General features: G+C 39.9%; 1 protein-coding gene across 1 annotated transcript in view; it reads right to left on the bottom strand.

Moving 5' to 3' along the window:
* DPP6 (dipeptidyl peptidase like 6) overlaps nucleotides 1–22137 on the bottom strand; it is a 418950-nt gene that overhangs the window by 123934 nt on the left and 272879 nt on the right. The window contains exons 5-6 of the mRNA XM_075045285.1: nucleotides 20645–20719; nucleotides 704–756 (exon numbers count right to left, since the gene is read on the bottom strand). Coding sequence (XP_074901386.1) covers nucleotides 704–756; nucleotides 20645–20719 — 128 coding nt within the window. The remainder of the gene's footprint in view (nucleotides 1–703; nucleotides 757–20644; nucleotides 20720–22137) is intronic.

Genomic DNA, 22137 nt, shown 5'->3' with positions numbered 1-22137 from the left:
ATAGGGGGACCTAAATGAAGAGGCATTGTGTGATGGAAGTTTATTACTTGCGATGATACGTAACCTTTCACGCTATGTGCTTTAGGTAAAGCAATATGCTTTCATTAAGTTTAGAAATGCTGTGTAAATCCTGTGTGGCACGCTTGTTTGTCTGCACTTACCTCGCACTCTCTGAAAAGATAAACTATAAACCCAAAGACTTGTAGCTGCAGTATAATTGTGAGTGCACGTATCTAAGCAGCGTCAGGATCCTGGGAACAGACTACTGGTCTATCTGCCTTCAGATGGGATGCTGGAGAGAGCATTTGTATCAAGGGAATCTGCCAAGAGACCCAAAACTGAAGGGCGATGCCTCAATTCTGACCAAATTTAAGGGACTAAACGCCCCTGGATAGATCCTCTGACAGTGCTCTGGTGAGAGGCCAACCACAGCTCTCAGCCAGACGCCAACACATCTATATTCTAGCCAAAAACTTGAAATCTGGAATACGAAAATCATGTAGTCTGACTCTCTAGGGAAGCTGACTACTTCTGTTTCCAGACTATGTCATCTTTTGTACAACACACAGCTCAGTGGATGCTGCAGCTGAATGCCAGACCATTGCAAAGGGCTGTCACAGGAAACTATTTGTCACAAAACAAAGTATTTTGCAGAATTCTTAATGGCTGAGTTTTAAAATGAAGACATTGAAAAATTGCTTACCCATGAGGTATTTTGCTGAGGACATAATATGCCGTATATGAATGCTGATAGACCTGCAAAATGAAATTAAGACACAAAACAAAAAAAAAAAAGGAGATTAGTAATTGTTACCTGTGTTAATAGGGCTCTTTTTCTGCAAAAAACAATCTAGCATTTTATGGCTAGGGAGCTCTTACAAACACTTCAAAATCTGTAGTAGAAAAGAACAATACATTAATTCACCTAACGCTGTTGTGTGTTCTTTTCATCTTGCACTTTATTGCAGTGTTTGGCAAATCGTATACATCCAGATGCTCTGTGTCGTTACCATGACTACCAGGTCTTTGATTAAACTGGGGGCACATGGTCTCTGCAAGGGCTAAATATAGAACGATCATTAATGAGGACACCTTGGTCAGCTGGAGACATTCTCCATCGTTATAGCTAGACAAAACAGGGATATAACGCATTGCTTTATTCCCATGTAAATAAAACAAGGACTGATGCTGGGTGATCACAGAGCACGTTGTAAGACTCCTGTCAGTCAGCAAATAAAACTTTATTGACTTAGGGCAAATAGCTGACCTCACGTTTGTTTGATTTGCTAAGTTGCATCTTCATATCAATTTGCACATTTTGGGCCATGGGGAGGAGCTAGTCAGCTTGCACAGTAGGTCATCTCAGAAGGGAGAGTTTATTACTTATTTTCTACGTAGTAAATAATAATACCAGAGTCAGGCTCAGCAGTTTAAGAGTTGGTGACTTTCCACTAGTGACAACACAGTCCCTAACAGTGATCTGTGGTTGCCCAAGGTGAGCAATGCTGAGCAACACAAGAGTCAGGGCTCTAGTGTGAAAGGTCCAAATATGAATGACTTTATACACATTTATACAGGCACTTACTCTTGCAATTCTGTCCTGTATGCTACTAAATATATAAGTCTAACAATCATTTTGTTTGACTTCTACTTAAATCTTTAAGCCACTTGCTCTCCATTAGCTCTCATAAAGCATCCTGTCCCAGAGGACAAAGGAGGAACTTCTTGAATACTTGCTTCACTAGTCAAGTTTGTCTGATCAAATTATTTTTCCTAGGTACCTCTGGTTTTGCACAGGCTTTTTTTTTTTACTTATGCCAAGAAACCATGAGATGTCCCGGGTTGTGCTGCCAGCCTCAGCAGTGGCCATCCCAAGCACAGTGCTATCACCGCAGGCAAGTAAGCATGACTTACTACCTGTCACTCTTGAGGGCAAGCCTTCATAGTGACGTCTATAACAGGCTTACATTTTGGGGGGGTTAGTAGAGAGGCAGATAAACACAAGGTACATCATCCTGTAGATATTAAATCAAACTTCTCTGCTACAATTTAATTCCAAACATAAAATCCTTATAGTGCTGCATGAACCCCCTGGAAAAAAGCTACCACCAGAGTATAGAGGTGAAAGCACTGGATTTCTACCTATGAAATGCAGAGACTGATGCCAGATTGATGTGATTCCCTTCTTCTCCTGTGCAATTCTCTCCCTCCATTACAAGGATATCATCAGGTTACATTCCAAAATCATATCTCCTTTTAGGCATTCAGATGCATAAAGACTCCTCCAGCGAGGTGAGTCTCTGGTGTATTGATATCAGGGAAGGTCTAGGAATACAAGTGAATTCACTGCAAGCTAGCATTTATTTTAGTACAGGTGTCCTTTTTAGATCCACCTGTTTCAGATGGTGTCAAAAAAATTACCGTTATCTCATCTACACCCAATCATACCAAAGAGCTCTTGAATCTTACATTGCTGATATTGGAGACCTGGCTGATGCATGTGGCCTTAGATTTTATTCCAGCTTTGGTGAAGTTCTAAAACTGCTAAAATTCCTCAAAGAAAATGCACTGGAAGACTAAATTTGCCTACAGAGCTGAAAAAACTAATAATATATCACCATTAAATACTGAGCAACTTTTGTCTTCAAATATCCTGGCAGTAGGATGTAGAAAATGATGTAGATATATAAATTATGATCTGAGGCAAGGACTGGTGTTCAAGCTAACAAGCCATGCTGTGTTGTCAGCTATCAGAGGCAGAAGCCAGCCCCCAAAATGTGTATGAACAGATGCCTTCAGGGGAAATTAGAGAAATGTGGCAGGCTGGAGGGAAAAGAAAGCCAGGGAAGTTTTGAGCAGGACATCTGCTGATGTCCCTGCTTGTGGTACAGAGTCGGTGCAGCCATGCTAGAGAGTTTGGAGCTGTCTTAGGGCCATTAATAGAGACTGAGGCAAAACATTTTCTTTGCCAAGAGAGGTTAGGAGTGGGGAAAACAAAAGTTGCGGGACTCTCAGAGAACTCCTTTATTTTCTGAACATCATTTGTCATCCTCTTGCATCTTTATCCAGATTCTAAAATATCTCACATCAGCTGTGCCTGTAGCATGTAGCCTTCAAAGGCTTGAAGCTGGCAGAGTTCATCCACAGGAGCAATCCTTTCTCAAATATATACTTAGGTTAGTAGATTTACTTCTGTAAACAACAACTACTTGTATGAGCAAAGATTTCAGGATCAGACATTTATTATTATTATTATAGTTCTTAAGGACAAGAGCACATGCAGTTCAGAAGTCCTTCTCATCCCTACTATTTCAAACTTGTTTGGAAAACACACTGTGAGCAGCCCTCTTAAGCAGACAGGAATCCAAGAGAAACATCATTTAATGTCTTTCTGAGAAATGAAATGGCTGCTTTCTTCTTAGATACGCAAACTAAATGAAGTTATTTTAACTTTTCGAGAGGATGACTGTGTCTGCTTAATAGCTCAACTAAAATTTCTGCTGGGGTCAAGCTGAGTTAGGCTATTCATTTACCAGTAGGAAAACCCCACACCAGGGAAAAGTGGGGAAAAGTGCAGGAAAGAGATGAGCATTCTTCTGAAACCCAAAGCTAAGCCTTAGAGACTGGACAGTGCTTAAAAGTTAGTATTCATTTCATTTAACCTCTCTGTTTCTGAGGCTTAGCCAACAAAAACAACTGTATTACATCTCTGTGTTCCCCTTCTCTATCCAAGGGGTGTGGTAAAAGCCATTGGACTGATTTGATGCTCTCAGCCCTGATATTTGGCTGGATCCCAGAAGCACACAGCTCCTCTCAGTAGAGAGGCATATTTGAAGGTAGCAGAGTTTTTGGCAACCGTTTCGCTCTGTAGGCCCAGCGTGCCAAGTCATCCCGCCAACATAAGTTAGAACAGGTTTGAGACTGCTCTGAAGGGTTCTAGGTATTACCAAAACCGGGTCACAAAACTCCCATGCCAGCTGTGACCAATGAGTCCTGTAAAAGTCATTACACTAAAACCGCTGTGCCAGAAACACTCTCCCACTGGGCTGCTTATCCCAGGTCACAGCACAGATCTTGCTTACTTTCAATCTACATTATGCTCTGCAACATGTGCATGTTTACACTGAAATCAAAAAAGGTCTAAGAGATGGATCTATCCTTTTCCGCTTAAGTCTTGGAAAGACAATTATCTCTCTAAAATTCAGGAAAATACAGGACTAATTATATATGACAACACTTTGTTGTGAAGCCACTGACCTCATTTTATGTAATGAACAAAAGAAGCCTGGACCTGAGCAGATGACAGCAGAAATGCAAACACTGCAGCACATATCGCAGCAGAGAAGAGCATCTGCCTCTCCCCCTCCACCAAATTCCAAAATAACAAGTAAATTGTGGTTCCTACAAGCTACAGAAACAAAATGGAAAAAGCAGCTTCTGTGCCACACCACTGCACAGCAAAGCGTGGTGTGAATGGTAGAGTAATGTCTCCTTAAAAACACTTGCTTCATCTCCAAGGATACAGGTCCTAGTCCAGCAGGGTTTACTTAAATAGAAAATAGTTGTTATTTAAGAATAGAATGGTTTTGGACTCATTTATTCATTGTGACTATTCATATACTTTAAATTAGAATCCACAGCTCTTGCTCTTGCCCCAGAGCAACTGCACAAATACTTGACATAAGTCCAAAAAGACAGGCAGGATCCTGGTGACCTCCCTACATCTCACCTTGATTGTCACATAGACACGAGCTGGACACACAGAGCCTTCTCCGTCATTAACTTCTTGTTAAAAGTTTGAAATTGTCACCATTATTCTCAATTTGGTACTGCCTGTGTAACTCACAAAGGATTAGGAAAAGGTTTTAGATGGAAATGAGGGGAATTTTTAGGAGATTGTGAAATGTGTTTTCAGCATATTTTGGCTGCTATGAAAGATTACACTACCTGCTGAGGATTTATCACTAGCATCAGAAAAAAAGGAAGAGTTGAGTTTACACTTCCATCTTCTGTGCCAGTTTCTGTCACACTTTGTGGGCCAATACCACGCTAGCACCAGCAGTAATCAGCACTTATCAAAAGGCTTTCTTTTATGTTCGTATGACAAGGTGCTGAATCAGTACAAACAAGAGGCACATGCAGACTTTCTTTCAAGGAGGTTTACAAGCAAAGAAGGGGGTAAAAAGCCCTTAGCAGAAGACTTCCCCAATCAGCCCAATCCTCTCATCTTCCAACAGGCTGTTCTATCAAAACAGCTAATTTAGGGTCTTACCACTCAGCATATTAAACAGTTCATCGATCTGAGATTAAACCCAGGTGGACTGGCTGCCATGATCTCATGATAAATATAGGACTAAAACACCCTTTGCATCCATTTTCTAAATGTCTCCACAGAGCCACGTGGTCCTTCACACAGTAGTGTTATTTACATTAAAGAATTACCTAGAAAACTCATGAAAAATCCCATAAAACTTAGAGTTTGAAAGGGAACAGCTACAGGGCAGAATAGAAGTGCAAGCTATGTTATAAAGCAGTTTGCAAGGCTTAATACAAAATTTCTAGTATTTAGTGTCTTTCTTCTTTTTCAGGAATCACACATTTCATCCAAAAATTCATTCCAGTACCCCCAAATAAAAATGAACACTAAATAGTCATTGGAAATAAAACTGTACAATGGTTGGCTAAAGTCTGAAAATAGCAAGAATATATTTTAATGCAATTAATCATAAAGCACTTGGTAGTTATCTGGGTAAAAGGAATCGCTTTTTATTCTGTAACAATAAAGTATATCTCCAAATAATAGATCCCCTCAGGATTCTTAACAGACCCAAATTGTCTTTATAATCTATTCCCTTTTATACTCTATAGTAAGACAGCAAAAATACAGCACAAGTGGCCAGTGGAACAGGAACTGCCAGACCCATTAAAAGCGTTTCCAACAAAGAGTCTCTAAAAAGACATTTGCTGGAAGTAGATTATATAGCCCATTTTCCTACCTGTGCTATGAGCAGACAAATCCCCAAATGCTCATATGAATGTCAAACCGATTGAATAATCCTAAACATTTGACATAATTACATACTGCACCTTTCAAAATGGTCCTGGCACCCTTAAACGGTAACTCATGCTGTGATGCAAAATATGCAGGTAAAAGATGATTTGCCATTTGGCCTTTAATATCTGTGATATTTAACCAGGCTCTGAAGTTGACAAATTAAGAGGGAAAAGAGAATAAAATAGAATGCAGGAAGGCTGCTGCTCTGCATTGACAAACAGCTCACGTATTTGGTACCCTGTTATCTAACGATGGCATGAAAGGGAGGGAAAAACAAGTTCGGAAGGAAAATCACAAGCAAATGTTAGCCAAAGGTTGTGTTTCCTTCTACTACGTGCACATGCCGTGCACAGTAAAGGATGACCCAAGTCGCCAACACACTGTCACATTGATTATTCTATTGGTCAGTCACCAACAAGTAAATACTGTGTTATCTTTAGAGGGTAACTAAGTCATTCGTACAAATCTTCCAGTAGACAAAAGGCTAATTGTCTGACTAAAAATACCTCACTGCCATACTTCTTTATGATATTCTGTGGAGAATTAAAGCAGGTCACTGCACCTGTTTGCAGAATTTTCTGTATTTTTGATGAAAGTCAACATCAAAGACTAAATTTTCACTTAATGAGTCAACATCATTTGCCTTGATGAAAATTCTTTATGATGCTGTTGGTTTTGTTGGGGCTGTACAACCTGAAAACTGATGAATAACTTGAACCCTTCTGTTCCATTGAGAAGAAATCCTTTTCCCTTTACATGTTGAACTGGCCCTCCAAAGGGATGAAAAATCCATTCCTGTAACTGACCACCAACTTCTTGGTAATGTTTTGTTCAATTTCTGATCTTTCATTCTCCAACATATTTGTGATTTAGAGCACAAGGGGTTACCTCTGGCTGAAGTATGGTTTGTGGGCAGTTAGGTAACAGTCTTTTCATTTTTTTCTATCAGTGGAGACACACTGGTCAGCAGTATTGTCCCCAGCCCAACTATTTTAGCAAAGTATTACTACCATTTTATTGCTAATAGGCATTCCATAGTAACCAGCCTGGAATTAGATTCTCAGAAAAAACACAAGCTATCTATTGCTTTTGTGTCACGGTAATAAAAAAAACACACACTAAAATCCATACTGGTATTTTGTACCCTACACTCAGTGAAGCTCGACTGCTTGCAAGAACCAAACAAATCAATAATGCCATATAATCCGAGGTCTTTTCAACATTCTCACCTTTCAAATTCATTGTGATACTGACTTATTTCGTTTTCTCCTAAGACAGCAAATTCTCTTTTGTCTCTACATTGAATTATCCCTATATACTTTATCACATCCCCAGTAATGTACCTCTAATACAGTCTCATGCTGTGTGCCAACCTGTTTCTACAGCCCTCCGAGGAACACTGCCCATTTCTCTTTGTGCCTCTAATAAATTAGGAAAACCATAATGAAATGCTATCAACGAGCATTTCCTGTGCATTGGTTCAGCTGGAAGCCAAATAACCCACAGCTGTTATCAAACACCTGATTTGGGATGCTCTTACCCACTGCACTCAGCTATCAGCCACATGCGTAATGTGGTCGCAGCCACAGAAGTGCACACTGAGAGTGCTCTGCCACTCTGGGGTGATTGGGGGAGCTCAGGAAAAGGCAGAGATGGGGGAAATAGGTTTGGGCAGGAAAGGCGATAAGAAGAAGGGGTCTCTAGATCAATCAACATACAGAGTATTTGCCAACTGGTAGCCTTTTTTGTAAATGTCTCTGTATTCCAGAGGAACTAACTTCTAAATTAACATTTGGGCAAAAGGAGCAAGATATATACCTGGGGAATGTATGTACTACAGTTGAATTATGGGAGAAGACCATTTTTCTTGCAAAGAGGAAGAGAGGATCCTGATCCAGCAGCGTAACTGTGCCTGGGTGACATGACACGGCCAACACTAAGCCATCAACATCTTGGAGAGACCCAATGGATCAGTGCCTCATCTCAGCCACACCAGTGTGAATAAGGAGCTGCTCCAATGCTACCCAATGTCATAGGAAATCAAGGATCAGTGACTGGGTATCTCCGGAACCAGGAAGAAATTTTAGCAATTGGTTTAGAAGAAGGGAATAAAATGCTATGTACAAGGGATGGAGAATGGAAGAACACAAGAGGCAGTGGATCATCAGGAAGAGTCTTTGCATGGGTCTGTTTTTCAAATCTTTTAACAATTTAATGTCTAAGACTGAAAATTAAATCATTATCATTGCAATATGAGCCTGAAGGAGCCTTTCTGTATAAGCTTGTCCTTGGTGCGTAGAGGACAACCAGAACATCTCTCCAGTCATGCCGTGCTGTGAATGCCCCGTCACCCCCACTGGAGAGGCTTCCTCGGAGCAGCAACAATCTCACATCAAGGTGACATCAGGAAGGGACAGCACATTCATGCCACGGGGACTTGCATTTTAGAAGCGTTTGTAACTCAAGCTCAAGCTGATTGTAACAGGGCCATGCGCTGCAGGCAATACGCACGGTTAATATGTAAATCTCTCCCACAAACATACAGGGGCAGTGCTGGGATTAGAAGCTGGTTTTCCAGCCACAAAACCAAAGGTCTCTGAACCAGCAAAGCCAAGGCATTACTCCGCAAATAGCGTCGTCTCTCGTTTGCAAAATAACCACAAATGAAGTGTGATGGCAACGTCTGCTAGAGTAATAGGTGGACGGCAGTGTTGTAAGAGAATGCTGTTACTTCATGTTCCACAATCTGATTATCTATCATCTCAGTTGTTTCATGATAATAATTCTTTATTAAAAGATTTGTTTCCAAATTACACTTTTGAGAGCCTTACACTGCTGAGGATGCCAAAAGGGAACTTCAAGGCCGGCTTTAGGATTTATGACTTTGTGACATGGCGGAGGTAACGTGGATGCTCTTTTTGTTACAAATGCAGCTCGAGAACCAACTTAGGCTACAGGTATTAACACACAGCTCGTGTGCCAGATCTCACCCCTAGGAGAGCGTTAATCCAATCTGCCAACTGCTGCTGCACTCTAATACAGCTCTGTCCTGCCAAGCAATTACAAAAGCCTCCTTTTGCTCCCGAGCCACCTGTGCCTCACAGCGCTCCACTGGCACCAGCAGCACCAGCAAGCACTTGCAGTCACTGGCTTAAAGGACGACTGCTCCATTTTTAACTGGTAAATACAATGGCAGCGACGAAACTCTCGGTAGGATTTTTGCACCAGCCCTCGCGCACTTGTTGCTGCTCAGGTTATTGGGAAGCACCTCCAATCAAGTTATTAAGGATTATGAGAGAGGGTTATGAATTTTGAGCTTGTTTTGTTGTTGATCTTGTTTTTAAAATTCTGTTGGTATTCACATCACATGGTATAAACTCCCAGGTTCCCCTCCCACTTTGCAGCAGGCGTAGTGTAAGACTGGATGGAAATTCTCCAAGCACTGCACTTGCCTGTTTTATAGTCCTGTTCAGAAACTTGGAAATGAGAATTAAAGTATCTAGCACAGAGTTAATGTTGCGATTCTAACATACCAAACAATATATCTAAGGAAAAGAAGTAAAAGACAAACAAACAACATTATTACATAAAAAGAGTACAAAAGTAGCCTAGGGCCAAATAAAATTTTTGAAGTAGGCAACAATTATCCCAAACCCAGTAAACATAGAAAACCTTCAAATCCATACAAACACACAAGACATTCAACCGTAATTCTCTTGTAATATCTGTGGTCATGATAATATCTGCATTGGGTCAGACCCAAAGTCCATCCAGTTCACTATCCTGGCTCAGACAGTAGGCCAAAGCTGATTCAGAAAAAAGACTCGAGTTAGCTTATTTATAGTCATCCTTCCTCAAAATACTGTCCCAGGCTCTGGCAGTTTGCAGCTTGGAGCCGCTCTGTTTGCAGCTGTCTACCTTGAGGGATGTCCCTGCCATTGACCTCTCCAGTCATTCTTTACAAGCATTTACCCTTTTTGCACCTACAGCCTCTTGGAGCAACACCCTCTTCCCAGACAACGGTGCCAAAAGCCTGTTTGGGGTATGATTCCTCTGCCCAGTCTTTGGTGTCTATTTTAGCTTTAGATTTACACCCCGGAGCACACTGATTATAAAGGCAGCCCCGGGTAGCTGACGCAGATGGGGAGTTTACGTTGTTCACATCTACATTCGCTTGACTGATGCTCACCTTCGTTGACTTTGGAGTAACAGTCTGAGGGCTGAAGGACAGCATGAGAAATCAATGCTTAATAATCAGTGCTTCTAAGGGAAAATTAGATAATGCCTTCTTTAAATGAAACACTTCTTGAGCTGAGTGGACTGAATGGGGAAAGATTCTAAAAACCTTTTCTGTGAAGTTTACAATGCAAATGGTGCAGCTTTGTAGCAATTACATGAGAACCAAGCCACGAAAATGGTCTGAATGCTTAGTATATATATCTAATTAATTTATTCACTTTTAAATAATTCACTTTAGCAGCAGAAATTAGCAACTACAGAACCACAGCATATGTTCTTTCTATTAAAACTTACTCTTAGCATACAAAAATTGCTTTTTCTACTATAGCAGTTGAGAAGGTGAATACTACAAAGAAGTTAACACTGTCATTGAAATCTTTTATGATGGTCATAGGCTCAGGGCACTCCTAGAAGACTCAAAGAAAGGAATCCAAGACAAGAAAGATGAGACCTTCAAAAAGCATTAGAGAGCAGCAGTTTAAGAGCACTGAAGTGGATGTGAAAGGAGAATGAAAGTACTCAGATACAAGCCAGGGACCTTGGTCCAAAATCCTCTCTCTGTTCAGTGAAAGATTCATTTTCCAGTTCCATAAGAGATCAGAAGACTCTGAGCTGTATCTCGATGTACACGTGGATCTAATTTACTGGAGGTGACATTTCTATTTTCTGACATAAGGAAAAATAGACTGAAAACACCTACGAGACAGCGGGACATTTTGTGTGTCATCCCTGTGATGCTGTGGACATCTTCCAAGGGGTAAGTGGACTGTGGTGATGATGGGCATCTCTTCAGAAATTGGGGGGAGAGCAAACGGGACACGAAGAAGCACAGAGCATCCCCTGTTCCTTGCCTGCTGCACAAGCCTTCACAGCATCACCATCAACAGCATCGCTGTACGGGCTCTCTTCCACTCTTGCACATAAAAATCTGAGGCCTCATGCTTTTAAAGAGCTGACTAAAGCCCTATGATTTGTTTCCCTTTTCAAGACAGAGCTTTTTTTGAGCAGAGAATAGAAGAAAAGAGAATAGAAGATTCCATTTTCAAATCTGGGTCATTAGCTGCCCAAGGAGGAATGTTAATTATTGGTTTTAACATAGCCCTGATAAAAACAGAGTTCTGCAGGCAGCTAAAGGGATAAAAGGCACTTGTTCGGGGTAAACACAGAGCTGCACACTCCTTGGATTTAGGCATGTAACTCAGCTGAAGAGGAGAAAATTTGCATCAGAAGATTTGCATTTCTGAGTACAAGAATTTCATTGGGGTGCTCTGTATAGTAAAATCTGGTTTTCCAGAAGAGGGCACTAAATATATTTTTCTCCTATTTCAGTGATTAAAAATAAATAAATAAAATCAGAAGAATTAGATTATAAACTCCTTCAGGCTGGAACTACTTCCTATGTTTCTGCATAGACACCAGAATTAAATTCTTTCCAATTTTGCTTTCTAATGTCTTTTAAATCACTGTTGTTTTCCCATTTTGCATCCTATTCTTAATATATTTCTTTCCTTAACATTTTAAAATAACTCTCTATACTTATCACAATCCAGCACAAAATAGGATTTTTATTCTCCCTAAAAACTTAGGAAGCAAAATTATGTTAAAAACAGGAACTCACCTCTAATGTAGTTCTGAAGCCTCTGTATGTTGCAAGGAACCTAACTCTTTATTAAGTCCTAATTTTTTCAATAATTTTTATATAGCTACATTTATTTCATTCCTCTTAAAGCAAAGAAAGTTCCCCCGTGTTTCACTAAGATGGATTCCCATACAGGTACAAGAAAGAAAACTGCAATGATTTTACTGCTGACCGTCTATCTGATTTTGGCTATCTAGGAGACCTTGTGCAATTACCTTACCTATGTTTTATTAAAAAATAAATTGCAGGTTATTTTTAAGATGTTTTGTGAATTTTGTTAGAACATTAATCTCTACCAGGCTGTCTGTTCAAGTTAGGTCATCTACACACTCAGAAAAGGAAGTAGAATGAAAAATCTAATCTTATCCAAGCAAAGAAAAATTGGTTATTTTTCTATCAGAGTGTTTTGCCTTGAGTCTTTTTTCCCCCCCTTCTCTGTTTGATGAAAATCTCATTTGCTAAAGAAAATATTTACAAAGGAAGACTGCTGATAGCTGATACCAATACATAATATAACTATGTACTCTTGCATGACAGGCTAATTATTTCTGACTTTTGATATTACTCTAGTCTTCCCTGGAACTGTGGATTTGCTTTTCAGTTTACTGATGTATATCTATGCCTGTGAATAAATGTAGGATACAGTTTGTTGGCCTCTGCTGTATGAGCAAGGCTGTCCAACTTACATTTGAAATATTATTTTGCACTCAGTCATGTCTGTGCAATTTGTGTTGAAGTCTCCCAGCTCAAGTCAGGAGGCTTAAAGTTTAGTCCTAACTCCATTTATCTACATTATTAGAAGAACAGCAAGAGTTTAATCCTTTGTTTTTAATAGAAAATGGTTAAAGCTCAGAGGTGGCACAGCAGCTGAAGTCAGCATACTCAGTTTTTAATGCTCTCCATTTCATGCAGTTGGTATTATGTTGCAATAATCACACTAAATAACACTCCCTGGAATGGAGACTCAGTAAGAAATTGAGATTTGGTGCAGTTTTACTGAAACCATTGCTATAGCAGGAGCATGCCTCAGCAAAACTGGAGTGTGGGGACTGAGGACCACAGGAAGACTGGCTGGGCAGAGCTTTGCTTCCCAGTCCCAGCTCAGGCAAACACATCATATCATGTTGTATGAATGCATCTAGGTCATCATTTCGGAAGCACAAACTTCCTGCTGAAAACATCCCCCAATAACAAGGAGCAACAAGGCTAAAAACCTGGGATCCCAATGTGGTTTTATGGTTTGCTCCAGCAAAGAGCTGCAGGCCACAAGTAACCATAGGGGCTACCCATGATGAACGCAGGGTCCCCACCAGTTCCTTCACCAGTGAGATGATCCCACTGCTAGAGTACCTGCTGAAGACGAGATGTTGGGGTGAACACCCATTCCTTGCATTTAAGGGGTACAAACACATTTTCCATGGATAATAAACACAAGAAGGCTCCAGCCACCCATTTCTCTTTGCTGAGATTCAGTGCCTATCATATCCCCTTTATTAAGAACAGAAAATAAAGAAAAAGCATGCAGATTTGGCCTATGTCATTTCACTCCACATTTTTTGTTGCTGCTTCTACCCAGAGTTACAATGACAGACCCTTAGTTTTAGGAAGCCCTAGGAACCCCTTGCCCCACAGCCCAAGGAATTTAACTACCAAAATGTCCCTGCAGTTCGTGCAGTTGAGTACCTGACCTCACTCTAACTCCTCATTTAAGCTGGAAATTTTTCTGTAATTAAACTGAGCTGTGCCAAAGCAGAAGGATTGCTGCTAAGAGCAAAGAACCATTCAGGCTACATAAAGGAACATATTTTCTGCTGGAGCTTTGTAGGGATTTGAAATGAACCATGAGGCTCCTCCAAAACAAATAAAATAAAGAAAAGGGTTGACCTCTTTTCTTCCCTTGTGTTAGTCCAAAATTGGTCCTGAAAGTTACCAACATGAAATTAGTTTCTGTAGTTTCTGCTTCAACAGGGAGCTCTAGGGTAAAGCTTGTCACTAATTATTGCTCCGCCATCCTGTGTCTGTGTCCAAAAATTTCTATTCTAAACACACAATGTGACAGAAATTGGACAGAGGGATGACTGCTGAACAGTAAGAACAAATATCCCCACCACATGATAACATGTTTACTCAATTAAAATGGGTATCCACCCTCCCATAGCAAGAATTTTTAATTTTGTAAGCATGTGCAGCAGAAAAATATTTGGCATCGAAAGGGCTCTGCTGTGAAAGGCACAACTGAGGACACCTGAGAAGACAGTGTTTGCACAACGCTGTAATAGAGTTTTGAAAACCCATAAATCCCTCTAGATTTGTGTGGCAAACTTCCCTGTCTCTCTGTGCCACTGCAGATATCAAATATTAATTCGGCTGAACCAATTACCAATACGCACACGCGACAGAAAAACTCAGCACGTTGGTATGTCTGACACAGATTTGCTACTTCTGCCTGAACTGAGATTCATCAGTAGGAAAATCTCCCAGTTGCCTGCACTTCATTTATTAGCTGCTTTGGTTTATTTAATGCAAGGTGACCGTGAAGTGCTGGTGTCCTGGGCGAGTTGCACACCTCCAGGTCTGACAGAAAAGCAAATGGAAGTGTAGAAACCTTTTTGAATCAACCTTCTCGGATGCCTTTGAAAATCCTCTTTTATCTATCTTGTTGCTGTTCAGCCCGCATTGAAAACAGCAGATTAGGGAATTTATTCAAGGTGGTTTTGAGATTAGAAAAGATAGGCAGTCTTTCACAAAGGGTATTTTAAGTAGACCAGGTTCATAATTAAAAAAACCCACAACACTCTCCTTTTAAAATAAATGATTGCCTCTAAATTTTGTCAAACAATAGCTGCTGCCTCAGCTTCAAATCCAAAGTAAACTATCACCCAGAAAATTAACCTCCCCTATGTTCTCAGTACTTTCTTGTTAATACAATACTTCTGGACACACAAGCCTTAGCTTTTGTTATGTAAATGTAGCTGGAGCGCTTCTGTTCTTGTCACTACAAATAGGCTAAAAAGCACATTATTAAACAAGGATATTTACTCTACTGATCTTGGCTGTTGAAATAATAAGACTCAAAACAGGATGCAAAAATATGTGAGAAGGAGAAAAAAAGTGGCCCCCACTTTCAGCCCTGGAGCTCCAGAATCATCTCTCTAAAACCCCACACAGGCATGCTCATAAAAATGGTGCAATTTTCAGAAATTGTGAGCATTTCACTGAAATATTACATATTAGCTGAATGGTATTAGTAATATTTGTTCTATGGGAAGCAACTGAAGATGTTGTTTTTACGAAGAAGACCCAAGATTTAGCAAATCATCAGATTTGATGAGTGGCTGGTCTATGTGGTTCCACTAATTCACTAATAACTTGACTTCTGCTCATTACAGAAGCACTGAATGACTACAGTCCTCTGGTGAATCGAGAAAAGAGAAAATATTTTGCTTGAAGATACACACATGCACAGATGTAATAACAGAAAAAACACTTTAACTGATATAACCTTCACATTATTAGGACTGATTTTTTTTTTTCTTATTTTTATGTAGGAAGTGATACTACAGTTATTTATCCTAATAACGGGTAACTAATTCTCATAAGTAAACAAAGCCACAGTGCTTTAGGCTTGAAAATGTTGGGAAAATAGTTTTAGCCACTAGCTTTTGATAATAGTCAACACAGCCCTTATATTGTGCATCTTTACAATGAAGAAGGAGTTTATGAGCAACAGATTCAAAACTGCATTCATGTGAAAAAAAGCATATAAAAACTATAAACATAAGCTTTTTCCCTCAAAGTGCTCCACTCAAAAATTCTACTGGTTTACAACAAATACCAAAAATTGAACAAATCACTAAACCAGGTAGCATTATTTTATGGTAGAAATGTTCTAACTGTGCTCACTTTACATAGTGTAATCACTATACATTTTCATTGTTCCTGAAAATGACATTGGCTGGGAATGAAAAAAGTAAATTTGAAATATAGTTATTGCCAGAGAAGGAAAACAGGTTTATGCAAACCTATTTCTAGCACTGGTAAATCCATTTCAATTAAGTAATTTATACCATAGCTACAATATTAGCAGTATTACTGATGATAGTTATGACAGTGTCTAATTTTCAGAGGCATATTTATCACAATAATAGTTTCCACCTAACTCAAAAGGAAGTTGTGAGAATTCGTTAATATTTATACCCGCTAGTGTTTTGGAAATAACAAGTGTTATATTAATTTCTACATGACTAATTAAAGCAGTACAAAGTTGTAATTGAAGCCATAAGCACAAAACCTGCTCACTCCACATAACAACCAGACTTGGACAAATAGTTAAAAAACAGCAACAACAGTAATAATAATAACAACATGATGCTTTCTATAAATAATGCTTTTTTACTTCATTCATGCTCTAAATACAAAGTCCGGGGTTTGGACTGGGTCTTTCTGAGGTCTCTTTGGTCCCACCGCTCCTGTGAGACCTATGGCAACAGGCAGACAGAAAAAAAAACCTAAACTCACCACACGAACTACTCCAAAAAAAAAAAAAAAGTTGGGCCTGTTCTAATTACAATGATGATTAATTCTTTGCAGCTTTCAGCATTATAAAAATGCATTCCTTTAACTGCAAAATAGGTAATAGCGTCTGTTGTATCAGCTATAAAAGTCTCTAAGCCCTAATTGTTGTTCAGAAGACTTAGCAGTTTGGTCCGTATTAATCAGCCAGGATTTCCTGTGTGTAATTGCTCTTAACTAGCTCAAACACAGTAATGGACTGGTAAATTGGAAATGAAGAACAAATAGCTTTAAGAAGAATCTCGGCCACTTTATTTCCTCTCTTGCATTACAATGACAGCTATTTATAATAAAGGCAATTAAATATTCTCTATTTAATGTCTCACCATGTCATTCAAGAAAATCATGTTTCTTCTCATTTACTTTCCTCTATTTCCTTTATCACCATTCCACAAACTCCACTGGGTAACTCTGACTACCACAGAAAGCTACACAAGCCCATGGGGTTTGCTTACTCGTCCTTATTCTTACCCCATCCCTCTCTCCGTCGCAGAAACGCTACAGAATTTAAGATGTTCTTTGTCACTTGGCTATTTAGGAAATCCCTTTTGGAGGCCATGGAGACCCACAAATGTGATTGTAGCCCAAACAACACCATAGAGACCTGTGTCCCCCCGCCCCCGGGAGGTGCACAGGAGCGTGGAGCTTGACCAGTAAAGCTGGTGGAGCCATGTGCTGGGCAAGAGTGGCTTTGACCTGACGGCACCAGAGACATCCTTCACCGTCTGCTCCCTTTCTGCTGAGATGTTGTGGCTAAACCCCGATTTGCCTATGTGGTTTGGGGTTACTGAACTCTCTAGCCCCAGCCCCACACGCTTGTTGTGGTGGAGGCTGATTGGAAATCAAAGTTTCTCTATGGGTGTATTTATTCCCCAACGCTTTCTGAAAACTTCACCCTGTGGTTTCAGCCTCAGGTTGGACCTTGCTCTAGTGTAAAGAAACAGAAAACAAACAAACAACAGAAAAATCGCACGAGTATTTTAAAGACAAAGAAGCCTGGCGCCTTCCCTATGACCTTTCCAGAAAAAGAACAAATCTGCTATGTTCAAGGTTAGAAAAGCTCCCTATTAGCACAAGGCTTACCCAGAATATTGCTGCCTGAAAGATTAAACTTCTGTAAATATAAGCACTGCAAAAAAGCATTTAGAATGGAACCTGACAGCCCGACCAGCCACAATGTACCCACGCCAGTCTCACAACTGCCTGCCAGGCTTCCTGGGAGAAATATATTTTAAGGAACATGCTTTAATTCATCATCCTCTAAGATGATGAAGTGATACAACAGGAAAACGCACATTAGTTGCCTCAATAACTTTGCAAAATAGGTGTCTGCCAGTTCAGGGCTGTGTTATTCCAATGTGGGTGTCAGTGCCGTTACCCAGACCAACACTGAGTGGAGATGCTTCTGTGCAAATAAATAGAAAAACCTTAGAAGCAAGCTATTACTGGCAGGAAATGACTTTGTAGTATTTTTCTTAAAAATATTTCACTTCATTGGAGTGACACACTATGCTTTTCTAGTTCGATTTTTATTCCTAGCTGGTATTAAAAATAGAGGCTGAATCCATTCATATTAGAATTCAGATAAATTATTAATTCATATTATGTATATTAAGATAGTACACATATATGTAAATGCAGCACAACTGTATTGTGTAAAAAAAATGATGAAAACATCTATACTCACAAACATTTAAAAGGCAGCACAGCACACTTTCAAATGGCAAAAAAATAAAGCAACACTTTCTGACACCTATAAAATAAGTACACAATAATTTCAAGAAGTTTCTTTTTCAAGAAGTTTCTTTTTTGAAAGTATTTGTAGAATTGAACTTTCAACAAATGTCCTTTGTCAATACATTTCCTGAAATTTCCTTTTGACTTTGCAACAAGGACAACTGCCCAAGGCTTTGCTAATCAATTTCTTGTGTTGCAGAAAACAGCGTAATTTGAATTTTGTCCAAGAATACAGTTTGAAATGCAGAAAATGCGAAAAGCTAACTAACATGCAATTATTTGTAGCCACAGTCTGCATACCAAGTGAGAAGAAAGCTGAATAAGTAATTTAACAGTTATTGCAACTTCAATACACAAAGAGCCACCCATCATGGCTTAAAGATGCAATATTCAAGAATGAATTTTACTTCCCCTCTATTAGTATGCTGCTTCTTCTTCAAAAAAATATTTTTGTATCCTTCATAAGCATGGATCTTAAAGGAAAAAGGAGGGGGTTTCTGTTTTGTTTTGTTTTGTTTCAGAAGACTATTTCAGGAACTCTTGCTATCATAAACTCATATGAATACTTGAACAATTTGCAATGCTCTCTTACACTGAATATAGTTCACATCCTAAAATCTTCCCAAATGTCATGCTTCCAGCTTGCCACTTTGGGTTTTCCTTTCTGGAAGAAGATGTGGTGTGAGGAAGGGAGCACCTGCCCGTGTGCTGCTCTCTCTTCTCCAGCCAGGCATCTTAAAGCACCACAAACTCAGTGTTTTGCCTGTACCTCAAACCCACAGATCTGCAGGCACTGAAATGTAGAGAGGAGGATGCAGGGGACACACATCCAGCCCATCCCTTTCCATCTCCATGCTCCTCCTCCATTGCCTCCATCAAGCATTCCTCTGCAGGCTGAACACAAAGTCTGGGCTGCAAAAGCCTCCATAACTTTGCTTCTTGCAGATCTTCCAAGTATACAGTCCTTTCGATGGATAAAGGTTGGGAATAAAAAGTGAATTTCTTACTACTGCTTTTCAGGAATGACATTTTTTGTCCCATTATAATTTTTGTCGTTACAGACATTTTTCTCTCGTTCTCAGAGGAACTGAAGAAGCCCGCTCTCCTCAGGGCTCTTCCAGCTTGCACAATGCATCTGAGCAGTGTTGGCGCACAGCTTCCACAGCCAAACGCCAATCATCTCCATTAAAAAAAGTGAATTTTACAAAACACCTCTGGCACACAAGGCAGGGGGGGCTTTTATGCAAAGGCTTTGCTTGCTCAGTGGCTGTTAGGCTGTCTTCCCCATATTTAGATTTAACTTAACACTTCCATGTCCATCTCTGTCCAGAAATCTGCTAAGCTTCAGATAAGTGAAGTTGCACCAGCAATGATTTCCCAGCAAAAAAGTCTTTAGGAATTGCCCCTAAAGTTTCTCATACAGTTTTATGTGAACCCTTTCGAACACCAGGCATGCTTGTCCTGACTTTTATATCACCGTGAGTCAGGAATAACTCCAAAGATGACAGCAGAGAAATCAGATGAGCAACAGAGCCACAACCTCTGCTACCTAAAGGACCAACAAATTTCCTTTGGTTAGCAGCTGAAACTAGATTTATTTTATGGAAGAAGAATTACAATTGCTGGTGAATGAATTATTTTTGTTTTGAGGAATTGGTGCAATTCTAGATTATGGAAACAAAATGTATAGGGATTTATAGTTTATCCAAGTAATACAGCATAGCTATCATTCAAACATTTCAGGTCTTATACCAGCAGAATTTAAAAAGAAAATAAATATTATTCATGCCGAAGAACTGCTTCCCATGTGTTTGATCCTTTAGTCATCATTTAAAAACAACTCATTACACTTTTCTTTTTTGAAGTTTGGTAGAAAATTTGCCCTAATCTAAAACTTAGTAGTAACCCAGTGGTGATTTCTTACGAATGATTTATACCTAACCCTCTGAAGAAAAGGATTTATAATGAAAGTGATAGCTCAACCCTAACTGCAGCACTGGGAACGGTGACACCATAATTAACGTATTATTTCAGTTGTGGGAGACACTGACAGTTGCTTTTTGTTCTGGGGAAGAAATTTATAGTGTGACTGAAAAAGGCACCATGGAAAAAAATTTCACAGAAGAGGAATAGAAATCCTTGTAGCAAAGACATGTCCTTACAATCCCGCTCCCAAAGACTATAAAATCCTGGCAATGACAGTGTTTCCTCTACGGTGTAATTTATACCTTTCTCCTCTACTAGATGGCAGTATGACATGCTCGCAGAATAGCTAAATGAGAGGTTTGCTTTCTTTGTTTCATAGGAAGCAATTAATTTAAAATATCATCTTACTGGCATAGAAGTGAGAAAAATAATAAAAAAAAAGCCTGTATATTTTTAAATCAACTCTATTTACTTACTGGTTCAACATTAAAAGCAAAAAGTGCATATTCCCGGTCAGGTGATACTTCATATCGAATAGCCTTTAAGGAGACCTAGAAAATAAATCAAACATTGAAATAAATATTTTTCAGTTCTAAAGCCAATGACATCTAGAACTAATTGTTATGACCATCTTTCTAATGATGAAGAATACTGCCAGACTAAGGGTCTTGAAAAATAATACATCATATCTCTTGTCAAATCCCAGAAATGTTATGTGGGCATTTATATGCTCCTATAAGAGAAAGGATAACCGCATTGTGACTCAGAGCAGGTGGCTATCTCAAAAAATCACAGTTTTCCTTAAAAACTTACTGCACAGTGGGTGATGGGGCAGCTGTGGGCAGCAAGTAGTAGAAAACTTAGATTAGTGTCAATTTATTAATTCCCTCTCATTCCCTGCAGTCACTTGCCAAAGTGCAGGAGGTAACAAGCAGTAAATACCTGCTGGAGCAAATTAATATAAAGAGACACCACTACCTCTCCCAATTAAGACAACACTGAGAACTATCCCATTTTCCTCAGTTACAAAAGTCTTTGGGATGCTGTAGTGATACAGCTTTCCAGGTGCACCCTGACCTGGGTTCTGTAAAAAGCCGCTCTGTAAGTCTTACTAACAAGAAGAGATGCCAAAATATCTCAGACTTGTCAGGAATTACCTTTTCCCTGCTCCACTTATTTGTATAGTGCAGACACTTCTCCTTTCCAGTGTGTTTCAATATAACACATTTCTGGCACTCATCGCAGCAAGGTCAAAGAGAGGTGCCACTAACACACCACTCATCCACACCTTTTAAATCTCACCCTCTCACCTAACAAATTAGATGCAGGTCCTTGAGAGATTCCCATGGAGCAAAATGGAAGGGGGAATTTGGTTTGCAGGGAAATGCACAGCATCCCACTGGGAGAGCCTTCCCCAAGGGCAGCGGGGCTGGAGGCGTTGCGTGGGGAAACCCAGGGACAGCCAAAGGTGGAGGGGACTGATCATCGAATCATAGAATGGTGCGGGTTGGAAGGGACCTTTAAAGGTCATCTAGTCCACCCGTCCTGCAACGAGCAGGGACATCTTCAACTAGATCAGGTCGCTCAGAGCCCCGTCCAACCTGACCTGGAATGTTTCCAGGGATGGGGCAGCTACCACCTCTCTGGGCAACCTGATGGGCTGATGGATCAGGATGGCGGGTAACAGGGGAGCGTGAAAGCCAGCAGTGTCAGCACAAAGACAGATTTTCTTTACTGTTATATTAATAAGACGGAGAAAGGAAAACATGCCAAGGTAGCAAGAGTTTTTCTGACCCAGGGCTGGGAACAAAGAGGACAAAGACAGTGTGCCTGGATGAGGTGTAATGGCAGCTCCTGTATTGGGACTTTTTGGATTAATGTGAAGGTGAAGTTCTGCAGATTTATTTACTGAGAGGGCAGAGGAGCAAGGTTAGAACAGGCAGTAGGGAGGCAATGGCATGAAAAAGTA

This window comes from Buteo buteo, chromosome 2, assembly GCF_964188355.1.
Source record: "Buteo buteo chromosome 2, bButBut1.hap1.1, whole genome shotgun sequence".
In the NCBI taxonomy this organism is placed as follows: Eukaryota; Metazoa; Chordata; class Aves; order Accipitriformes; family Accipitridae; genus Buteo; species Buteo buteo.
The sequence above is the reverse complement of the archived record's forward strand: the minus strand, read 5'-3'. Positions and strand labels throughout refer to the sequence as shown.